This window comes from Carlito syrichta, unplaced genomic scaffold (genome assembly GCF_000164805.1).
Source record: "Carlito syrichta isolate Samal-C Ts95f unplaced genomic scaffold, Tarsius_syrichta-2.0.1 Scaffold301784, whole genome shotgun sequence".
Taxonomy (NCBI): domain Eukaryota; kingdom Metazoa; phylum Chordata; class Mammalia; order Primates; family Tarsiidae; genus Carlito; species Carlito syrichta.
The window spans coordinates 567,378-579,232 of record NW_007245880.1 but is presented as its reverse complement, the minus strand read 5'-3'; the positions used below and the strand labels follow the sequence as shown (position 1 = coordinate 579,232).

The 11,855-nt window shown below is 40.8% G+C and overlaps 1 protein-coding gene across 3 annotated transcripts in view; it reads right to left on the bottom strand.

The window, feature by feature from the left end:
- TEK (TEK receptor tyrosine kinase) overlaps positions 1-11,855 on the bottom strand; it is a 122,692-nt gene that overhangs the window by 62,824 nt on the left and 48,013 nt on the right. For all 3 annotated transcript variants that reach the window (XM_008055229.1, XM_008055230.1, XM_008055231.1), the window contains 2 exons: positions 5,094-5,204; positions 3,710-3,862 (listed from right to left, as the gene is read on the bottom strand). In XM_008055229.1, coding sequence (XP_008053420.1) covers positions 3,710-3,862; positions 5,094-5,204 — 264 coding nt within the window. The remainder of the gene's footprint in view (positions 1-3,709; positions 3,863-5,093; positions 5,205-11,855) is intronic.

The following is an 11,855-nucleotide window of genomic DNA, read 5'->3' as shown; positions in this document are numbered from 1 at the left end:
CACTCCAGTCTGGGCGACAGAGTGAGACTCCAACTCAAAAAAAAAAAAAAAAAAGAAAGCATTATGCCTTCTACCTATGTGATAGTGTGATATAACAAGAAACATATACTTTGCTTCTCCCCTTGGTTCCTGGCACACAGCTCCTATAACCTTTAGAACCTTTGGAGTGATGCATGTTTTCGTCTGCTAACAAGAGAACTGATGACTGAGAGGCTAAGATACCTTGAATATGGAGAATGGTCACCAGAAAAACCATGGCATGATTAGAGGATTGGAACATTCAGTCCCATCTCCCAACCTCCAGGGAGGGGTTAAGAGCTAAATGTTGAGTTGATCACAAATGACTAATGATTTGATCAATAATGCCTACCTAAAGAAGACTCCTTAAAAACCCAGAAAGGGCCGGGCACAGTGGCTCAAGCCTGTAATCCCAGCACTTTGGGAGGCCAAGGCAAGAGGACTGTCTGAGCCCACAGGTTTGAGACCACCCTGAGCGACATGGTGAGACCTCATCTCTACAATAAATCAAAAAATTAGCCGGGCATGGTAGCGTGCGACTGTAGTTCCAGCTATTTGGAAGGCTGAGGCAGAAGGATCACTGGAGCCCAGCAGGTCAACGCTGGGGTGGAGGTGAGTATGCCACTGCACTCCAGCCTGAGCATCGGAGTGAGACTCCAACTTAAAAAAAAAAACCCTAAAAAGGATTCAGAGAGCTTTTGGATCACTGAACACATGGAGGGTCCCGGAGGGTGATATATCCAGAAAGCACATGGAAGCTCCGCACCCCTTCCCCGAGCCTTGCCCTCTGTATCTCTTCTACCTGGCTATTTATCCCTCTCCTTTGTGTTAGTCTCTATAATAAGCCAGTAAATGTGTTTCCCTGAGTTTTGTGAGCCATCCTAGCAAATCAATTCAACCTGAGGAGGGAGTCTTGAGAAACCCGGTCAGTCATAACCTGGGGCTTGCAACTGGCATCTGAAGTGGGAGGCAGCCTTATGGGACTGAATCCTTAACCTGTAGGGTGTGATGCTATTTCCAGGTAGATAGAATCAGAATTGAGCTAAACTGTAGGATACCCAGCTGACATCTGTTGGAGAATGGATTCGTGTGTAAGGAAAAACCCATATACATCTGATGTCAGAAGCGTTGTGTTCAGTGAGAGTAGAGATTAAGAAAAACATTTTGCTTTTCCTATCCTAAACAGCCATGATAAACATCTGATGTTTCTGATACTCCTAGAAAATGTACCCCATTTACCCTCTGAGTACACCTGGTACATGGTACTGTATCAGACCAGAGAGAAACTAAATACCAATTGCTTCTTTGCCTCGAACCTTCCTGAGTAGTGGCATTAAAGGGGATAGTATTTGCTTCTCCCAAGTCAACAGAAACTTCATGTAGAGGTGACTATGGAGCAAGTTCTTGGAAGTTGATTATTGCCGTTTTGTTATCACTTGCAAATTATATTTTCTTAAAAGATTGTTGTTACAAAAAAGGCTGCTCTGACACTTAATAGAAGTCAAGCACAGTAGACATCTAGGAGAAAACATGTCCTAGATACAATTAAAACTAAACTAAAATGGTCCTGCCTGTGAAATACTTTGCTATATTTTAAACTCACAGAGGTGGCTTAGCATGCGGCATAATCTAGGTGAACCTCACTTTTTATGCTTCTGTTGTCATATTTCTTTTTTTAAAATTTTTATTTAGAGACTCACTCTGTTGCCCAGGCCACAGTGCAGTGGCACACTCACAGTCACCCCAGCGCAGGGCACCAGCGATCTTTCTGCCTCAGCCTTCCAAGTAGCTAGATCTACAGGCACACGCTACTACGCCTGACTGATTTTGATTTATTGTAGATACGAGGTCTCGTCAAGTTGCCCGGACTGTCTAGAACCCGTGAGCACAGGCAATCCACTCGCCTCGGCCTCCCAAAGTGCTGGGATTACAGGCTGAGCCACCGAGCCCAGCCTGTTGTCATATTTCAATATCTATTTACCTAATTATATATGTGCCTGTTCTGATTTGAATTACCCAAGGGACAGGGATTTATCTTATGACCCTATATTCTCAACATCAACACAATTCTTGGCACAGAGTTATGATCAACACCTTTCATTGAACGAATGAATGAACATTATGCAAAACAAAATAAATAATCTTCATAAATTAGAGATACCAGCCGGGCATGGTGGCTCAGCCTGTAATCCCAGCACTTTGGGAGGCCAGTAAATGTGTTTCTCTGAGTTTTGTGAGCCATCCTAGCAAATCAATCCAAACTGAGGAGGGAATCTTGAGAAACCCGGTCAGTCATAACCTGGGGCAACTTGATCTCTACAATAAATCACAAAAAACTAGCTGGGCATGGTGGCGTGTGCCAGTAGTTCCGGCTACTTGGAAGGCTGAGGCTGAAGGATCACCTAAGCCCAGCAGGTCAAGGCTGTGGTGGATGTGAGCATACCGCAGCACTCCAGGGTGAAATTCTAACTCAAAAAAAAAAAAAAAATTAGAGATACCAATTGTTAGAGGAATAACAGAGCCGCCCAGGTACTTAGACCTGAGGACCTGAATATTTAATATCACAAATACTGACATAACCAGGGGAAATTCAGGGCACATCTTTTGTTGCCTACAGATCAATTTCCTGTAAAAATTACAGAAAAATGTTATGGCAATGGTTACTCCCCATTTTGATAGTTAGAGTGGCAGGGGGTGGGGGGACTACTAACTCTTGCATTTTTCAAACCCGAAAATAAAAATCACAATTGAGAGTTAAATGGCCGGGTGCCGTGGCTCATACCTGTAATCCCAGCACATTGGGAGGCAGAGGCAAGAGCATCGCCTGAGCTCAGGGATTCAAGACCAGCCTGAGCAACATGGCAAGACCTCATTTCTACAATAAATTTAAAAATTAGCCAGGCATGATGGTGCATGTCTGTGGTTCCAGCTACTTGGAAGGCTGAGGCGGAAGGATTGCCTGAGCCCAGCAAGTGGAAGCTGCAGTGGCTGTGAGCATACCATTGCACTCCAGCCTGGGCGACAAAGGTAGACTTCACTCAAAAAAACAAACAAACAAAAAAAAAGAGAGTTAAAAGATCTGGAAAGTACAGGATTTAATGTTTAACTAGACGATTCTACACCAGAAGGCCCAACTCATCCCCATGTAGCAAAGATCTTGCAGAGGACTGCCGTGCTCACTGTGATTTCCCCCTTTATAGGAATGATCTTGCTTATACAAATGTGAGCTCCTGGTGCCTATAACTTCAGTATACGTCTCCACCCTTGTCTAGGTTGGGCGATAGTATCATTGGTCTAGGCTGACATTTGACACATGTTAGGCCAATCTGATTTTTTTAGCCTGGGAATTCAAAATTTGGAAGTAAAAGAAGCATTGTTGAAACTGACTTACGAAAATGGCAGCATCCTAGAGAGAAAGTCTACTCCTCTCCACCAAACACACACACACACACACACACACACACACACACACACACACACACACACACCCCACAGCTGAGCCCCAGAACTTTAGGAGCCTATCTTTTCTGAAACTTGCTTGTCAGCTTTTCCATCAATTTCTTAAGAGCCCTTACTGTCCTGCCAACCAATCCCTGGTTTTTGCTTAAGAAACCAGGGTGAGTTTCTGTTACTTGCAACTAAAAGTCCTAACAACTACACCACCACAGATGGTGGCCTCCCAGTCACTTACTCCGGACTATCAGCCTGGTGAAGGCCGAGGTGAAGAGGTTTCCTCCTATGTACCTGGCCGAATACACTCCAGCATCCTGAGGCTGAGCATGAGACAGGTGTACTTCTAAAATATCAGGTACTTCATGCCGGGGCACTGCATGGATGAAGGATCCTAATAAGAAAGAAGAGTACAGAACAACAGGTCACACTCAAACACTCCTGTTTCTTTGTAGGTCCTCTCTACTTAATCAGCTTTCCCTGACCTGATCAAGAAAAAGTGCTCTGACATATTGAATGTGGGAGAAGAATGGAAAGACTGAACTAATTCAATGTTTTCCCAGTAGTCAAGGAAGGCATGGTGATAGAACAGATAGTTTAGTCTATGGCATCAACAAACACATGGACCAGGCTCGGTGACTCATCCTACAATCCCAGCACTTTGGGAGGCCGAGGCAAGTGGGTTGCCTGAGCCCATGGGTTCAAGCCAGCCCCAGAAACTTGGTGAGACCTCGTCTCCGCAATAAATTTTTAAAAAATTAGCCAGGTGTGGTAGTGCGCACCTGTAGTTCCAGCTACTTGGAAGGCTGAGGTGGAGGGATCGCCGGAGCCCAGCAGTTCGACACTGGGGTGGCCGTGAGCGTGTGTGCTGCTGTACTCCAGCCTGGGCAATGGAGTAAGACTCCACCTCAAAACACACACACACACACACACACACACACACACACACACACACACACACGGAGGTAGTTTAATTGTTTTCATCTACAGAGATTGATGAACATAAAGGGGCAGACAAAGTTAGGTGGAAAATTTCAGGTAACCCTGTCAACTAACCAGTTAACCAGGAGATACCTAGAATCACTACCACAACCTGGACATCCTATTTATTCAAACATTCAGAATGGTCCCCATCAATATTCTAGCTGGATCAGGTAATTGCCACCAGGTCATGCCAAACCAGAGCCAGGACCTAGACAGATTTGGAGGACATAATTGGACCTCCAGCACTACTGACAACTGACTTCTCAGATTTACTGTGGTCATTTCTTTGACCTTGCAATCAAACAAACTCGTATTTTACATAGCTGAATTTGGAACCTCATTTATCACATTATGATGGGTTTTATTGTGTGTACATATATCATATATATTTAGGAATGTACAATGTATGTACATTCATACATATTTTCATATGCATATGAATTCTACTTTAATTTTTAAAGTAACCAAACACATCACCTAAGAGGTTTTCTATCATACACAGAGTTTGGTAAGCTTGCATCATGGCAGTTTTGTTTCAAACTTCTGTCCCCAAGTCTGCAATAGGATAATGATCCAAGTGTTATATGTTATCTGATGTCTTACACTGTGATGCTGGAAGGAAATGAAACACACCTACTCACCGTTTTTGTAAATCACTGCATCTTCTTCTTTAATCAACACCTTTTTGAAAGATATGTTCACATTATCTCCCCTGTCCACAGTCATGGTTAAAGTAGATGGTAGGAAAGAAGCTTTTAAAAAAGAGAAAAAATATATATCAAAAATGAAGTCACATGTTTTTCTCCAGGAGCAATTCAATGTTGAGATCTAAAAAAAAACCCAAATCTGAAACACTTCTGGTCCCAAGCAATTCGAAAAAAGGATATTCAACCTGTACTAATTAACACAATGTCCTTACCTTCCTAACTAGCTGCATGGATTATTGTGTGTGTATATTGTTTGTATATATTTACATCAGATGAAGATGGGTGCTAGCACTTGCTGGGAGTCAGCTAGTTTTCATGATATGAAAAACAGCGGTGGTTAATGGGTTCCAACCTTTCTTAAGGTTATGCACCTTCTAAAGAATCTGTTGAAAATAATGGCCATTTCCTCTATAAAAATGTAAATATATACAAACAATATATACATACACAATAATCCATGCAGGTAGTTAGGAAGATAAGAACATTGTGATAATTAGGGCAGGTTGAGTATCCTTTATCCGAATTGCTTGGGACCAGAAGTATTTCAGATTTGGGTTTTTTTTTTTAGATCTTGAAATATTTGCATTATACCAGCTGAGTATTCCAAATCTGAAAATCTGAAATTCAACATGTTCCAGTGTGCACTTCCTTTGAGCATCATATTGGTATTCAAAAATTTTCAGATCTTAGAGCATTTGGGATTTCAAATTTTTGGATTTGGGATACTCAACCTGTATCTATTATCAAATATTGTTAATCTTATATTAAAAAACAAACTAAATTATAATTCTGCCAGCCTTCTCCAATCTCTACCAAAGTTTCCTCAAAGTGGAAAAAAATACAAATGAAATATGAATCTTTCCAAAGTAGAAAAGAAAAAAACACTTGTCAAGTCACTTTTCCCTTGCTCCATTTGTGTTGCCATTGTTCTAAATAAGTCTAATTACTTTACGATGCCCCAAACATTCTCAAATGGAAGAAACACAATGCTGGACTCATTACTAATGGTGGAAATACTGGGATATTGAAGAATAAAAACAAAAATGGAATCCAATATCCTGCCTTCTACTCTTTAACTATACATGTATAAACTGACATACTACTGTCTCAATACTTCTGCAGTACTGAGAAAAAAACTACAGAAATTATTCTATATTTGACTTGTAAAATCATAAGTCAATTGATTGAAAACTTCTGTCACTGTGTTAAGCTTAGAATACAACATTGCTTGACTCTCTTGGCTTATTGGACAAGATGTGTGAATAAAATCTAACATTCTCCCAGTGACAAGAGTTTCTGAGTTCCTTTAACTTATACCATAATCTGTCGAAAGCCAAACTCTATGGGATAAGAGGGAAATAAGTTTAGGCATTTTAAAGTTGTAAATGTTGAAAATACAAGGATCATTGTTGGGAACCAGCCACAGAGGCCCACTGAGCGTTAGGGATAAGGAAGGGCTGTTGTCCCCGAGATCACTAGGATGCATTCGGGAGCTGTTGACCCCATTCCCTCCCTCCTTTTTCATTGGCACAAGCAACCAGGAAAGGCTCCTGTTGGCTCTGATAGAAAACTCTGAGACTGGAACGTACACAGCTAAACCTGGGAGTCTAATGTTTCCATTTTCCACAGTTTATGGTTTTTGTTTTTAAACAATTTAAGTTTAACTTTGAGTCACATTGAGGAGCCTTAGTGCAAGTCACAGGTTTTTTTGATGTGATTTTAGAAATGTATAGATATAGGTTTTAGAAAATAGTTTTTATAGATTAAGAAAATTTAAGTAACCATTTTGTTATAGAAGTATGGTTAGTTTAGGGGGGGCCAGTAAAGTTTGAATTAGGCCAGCTGGTGTTAGGAGAGTGTAACCATGGCAGCAATTGTTTTAAGAAAAACTAATTTGAATTAGTATAGAATAGTAGAAGTTAATAATTTATTATGGTGGTTTTGGGTTTAGACATTGAGTGACGTTAATTCAAGATGATGTAGTTGCAATACAATTAAGGGCACATAAGAAACTAGTTTGGGGAACATTAAACTAGCATAAGATACAAAAAGACAATTTGTGGTTGCTCTTCCTCATGTTTTTTCTTATGTATGAAAAAACATTTGCTTGAGAGTGGGGGGTTTCCTTTGTACACCTAGACCTGTACATGTGAAAGACACATGCTACCTTTTGTTTCCTGTGATAATGACTTTACAGAGTTTGGGAATAAAAGCCCTGGGATAACATTCAATAAATGGCTTCTACACTAGACAGGAGTCCAGTCTCTTTCTTTCTCCCCCCTTTCTTTCTCTTTATATCTATCCCTCCAGTTTAAATCGCTGACACTGTCACACCGCCAGAGACCCCCGATCCCTGCAGGGGCAGGACCCCCACAGATCACCACTAAAAGAAGAGAAATAACTTTCCTCGACATAGAGGATGAGAGAGAAGGGAAGTGAATAAAAGACATAAATTAGAAAATGGTCCAAAGAATGATATGGAAAAAATAGAATAAGGCAGCAGAAGTCATGCCAAATATGTTAAAAGACAGACAACAAATTGAGATCAGAAAATCTTAGATTTTAGAATTTAAATTCTAAAATACATATGACTTTGCTCTTTTCATGAACTATACATTAAACATGACACAAAAGATAAAGGGATAGAAAAATATAGACTGAAATAATACTAACTAAAAGAAACTGGTATTATAATATTTATACAGACAAAATTTATTCTAAAGAGAAAAAATGTTTAGGGATAAAGATTGTCTTTACATGACGATAAGAGAGAACCATTCACCACCTTATAAAATCTTGTTAGAAGATTTTATTCATACATCTTGTTTAGGAAGTCATAATAACCTGAACTTGCATATATACCTAACAATAGAACTTCAAAATCTATGAAACAAAAACTGACAGAATAAAAGAAAGAAAATGACAAATCTTTACAGGCATGGTGGAAACTTTCAGAAACTGATTAATCAAATACTAATCAATGTTGTATTCTAAGCTGGACATGGTGACAGAAATTTTCAATCAATTGACTTACGATTTTACAAGCCAAATATAGAATAACTTCTAAAATTACTAAGAAAATGTAAAGAAGATTTGAATGGCATGACTAAAGATCGGTTGGAAATTCATGAACACTTGTGCCCCGTTATCATAAATACATACTTTCAAATATATTGCCTCTCTATTAAACCACAAAGCACATCTCTATGAATATGGACTCTAACACTATTATAGCAGGGAACTTGAATACCCCACTAACAGCCCTAGATAGATCATCGAGGCAAAAAATCAACAAGGAGATTCAGAACCTAAACTTGACACTCAACCAAATAGATAACTACAGATTATTCCACCCAACCACCACAGAATATACACTCTACTCATCAACACATGGAACATACTCCAAGATCGATCACATCCTTAGCCATAAATCAAGCATAAACACATTTGATAAGGTTGAAATCTTGCCATGCACATTCTCAGACCACAGTGGAATAAAAATAAATACCAACACCAACAACATTTCTCCAAAGCCCACAAAGACATGGACACTAAACAGCATGATGCTGAACAACTACTGGGTCAACACTGAAATCAAAGCAGAAATTAAAAGATTCCTGGAAACAAATGAAAATGAAGAAACATCTTAGCAAAATCTCTGGGATGCCATGAAAACAGTTCTAAGAGGGGAATTTATATCTATACAAGCTCATATCCAGAAAACAGAAAGATCACAAGTGGAGAGCCTAACAAATCACCTAAGGGAGCTGGAAAGAGAAGACCACCAAAACCCCAACTTCAGCAGAAGAATCCAAATCACTAAAATAAAATCCCAAATACGGGACATAGAAGACAAAAACAGCATAGAAAACAAATTCTCTGACCAGAATGCACCTAAATCAGAAATTAAGAGCAAAACACCTGGCAACCAAAGGTATGAATTCCAGTGTTTCAGCCCAGGACTAAGTCTTGAGAATCGTAGGAATTCCTGCTGAGAACCATGTGGTGAATCAGCTGGTCACCGTGCCTTTGTTCTCATCTAATCTGTGGCTTTTGAATAAGTGATTTGAGAGAGACTGATCAAGTGCTGTGTGCTTAGCTACCCTGTGAGGACAGGAGATGCCTCTGAACCACGCTCAGAAGGATCTGGGCTTTAGGTTTGCCTGCTTGTTTTCCTCGACTGTAGGCTGTGCCTGCTGACCCAGGTATGTTGCCCTGCCAGGACTCCCCTGCGTGGCAAGGTAAGTAAATAAATTGGGTGCAGGTGATGACCCAGGGACACCTCAGAGAGAGCATAGTTTAGATCAAACAGTGGTATGAGTTCTGGAATCAGATGATCCTGGGCTTGAATCCACCCTCTGCGGCTTAGTGGACCATTTTCAGTGAGTTACTTCACCTCTGCAAATCTCAGTTTCCTCATCTGTAACTCAGAAGTAATAATATAGACTTTCAAGGGTTGTTAGGAATATTAAATGATTAGACTAAACCCGGACGTGCTTGGAAGAGGTCAATATCCTTCCCGAATATAAATAAATGGCAACACTGACATTTGCAACGTGGGCGCGAGGGCCTGCTTTCTCCACAGTACTAAAATGCACCAAGCATACAGAGGGGCAGACAGGGAACTGCATGAAGTGCGGGACAGGCTTTATTGAGTTCCTGACCACATGCCGAGGTGCTTCATTTAGCCATCCTAACATGTGCAGCTCTTGCGCTCTGTGACATGCTCCTGGGTTCCTAGGAGACATTTTTTGTGACCATTTCACACTTTCTATATGGTTTGTTTACATTTTCTGCTCCTTTTGGTGAAGATTGTTTAGCTGACCACGGAAGGGACTTCTCACGCAGCATTGTGTTCTGAAAAGGAACTGAGATTCTCTAGTAGGCTCAACTCCAATGGAGCCTTTTTAACTCCTGCTCTGTGGCTCTTTATTATTTCAGACTTTATACCTTTTAAGACCCTGGTTCCTAGGGGCACCATCACACCAGAGTTCCACTGCTGTCCAGCCTGTTACCTTCTGCATTCATATCTCTAGGCTGATTGTTCTTTGCTGAGTACTCATGAAAGGTGTCCAAATGTCATGTTCTGCTTCAGGCTTTCTGATGGTGCAAGAGCCAAGTTTGTATTTGGTACACATACATTGATGCCAGGTGTCCTGACCAGATCATTGAAAATAATAATCACCTTTTCATAGTGCCAAGTGCTATTGTTAGCACTTAACACAAATTTAATTTTTATAATATGTCTATGAAATAGGTACAATGATATTCTAATTTGACAAATGAAGAAATTAAGGTACACAGAGGCCAAGAACTTGTTCAAGATCACCCAGCATTTACATGGGGGAGCTAGGATTAAAAACAGGGAACTTGACTCTGGAGGCTCTCATAGATTATGTAATGTGAGAACCCAGAGGCTTTAAAAAATTTTTTTTTTGTTTTTAATGTAGGGACGAGATCTCACTATGCTGCCCAGGCTGGTCTTGAACTTCTGGGCTCAAGGAATCCTTTCATCTTGGTCTCCCAAAGTGCTAGAATTACAGGTGTGAGCCACTGTACCTGGCCTCAAAAGGCCTTAAAGTCCTACCACTTCATTTTATAAATGAGGTTGCTGAAGCCTAGGTTGGAAGAGAACTTGCTCAAGGTTGTTTGGCTGGGCTAGTTCACGGGGAGAATTTAACTTAAATTCACTTTTTTCTTAAGGGTTAGAGAAAAAAGTAGTTAATAGCAAAATTTGTACACAAAGATGTTTTTCACAGATGAAAAACAAATGAGCTAAATTTCCATCATCTCCTTTAAATGTAACGTGAGATAAGTACTAAGGGAAACAATGTAGTTTTATGTCCATTATTGTGTTGTACAATTTTCACACCAGCTCTGTGAGACAGGATATCCACAGTTTACCAAAGTGAATAAGATGGAGATGGAGTCCCTTCCCCATGACCTCCCAACAATAAATAAGAGTATAAGTTGAGACACAAACTGAAGACCTCCATATTCTATAACAGTGGCTCTCCAGACTTATCACTCTCCAGACCCACATTCTTAACTCTTGAGTCCAGCCATTCTGAACTAGGTTTAGTTCTTCAAATAGCTCTCACGATTGCTCAGATCCAAGTCATGAGTTTCCTTCCATCTCTTCTACTTCTCTTTCCCTACGCCTTACCAGCTCCATTCATCGGTCTCCATTTAGATGTCTCCAAGAACCTCTCACCACACCTGGAACACGGGGCAGGTGCTCTCATAGCTGCTCTCCAAATATTCTACACTTTTTCATCACTCTCGATCTAGCTCTCCTACTAACCCAAGTGTTCCAGAAGGGCAAGATCACGTCTGTTTTGAAAGGCAGCACAGGGTGGTGGTTAGAGCTGGGCCTCTGGAAATGAGCCTGACTCTACCTTCCAGATCCAGCCCTCACTAGCTAGCAAATGCACCTAAGTTACAATAGCTATAAGCTTCATCTGTTAATGGGTCTTAAAAGTCCTCATCTGGGACGGGATTGATGGCTCAGCCTGTAATCCCAGCACTTTGGAAGGCCGAGGCAGGTGGATTGCCTGAGCCTGCGGGTAAAAGACTAGCCCGGGAAACTAGGCGAGACCTTGTCTCTACAAAAAATCAAAAATTAGCTGGGTGTGGTAGCACACACCTGTAGTTCCAGCTACCTAGAAGGCTGAGGCAGAAGGATCGCCAGAGCCC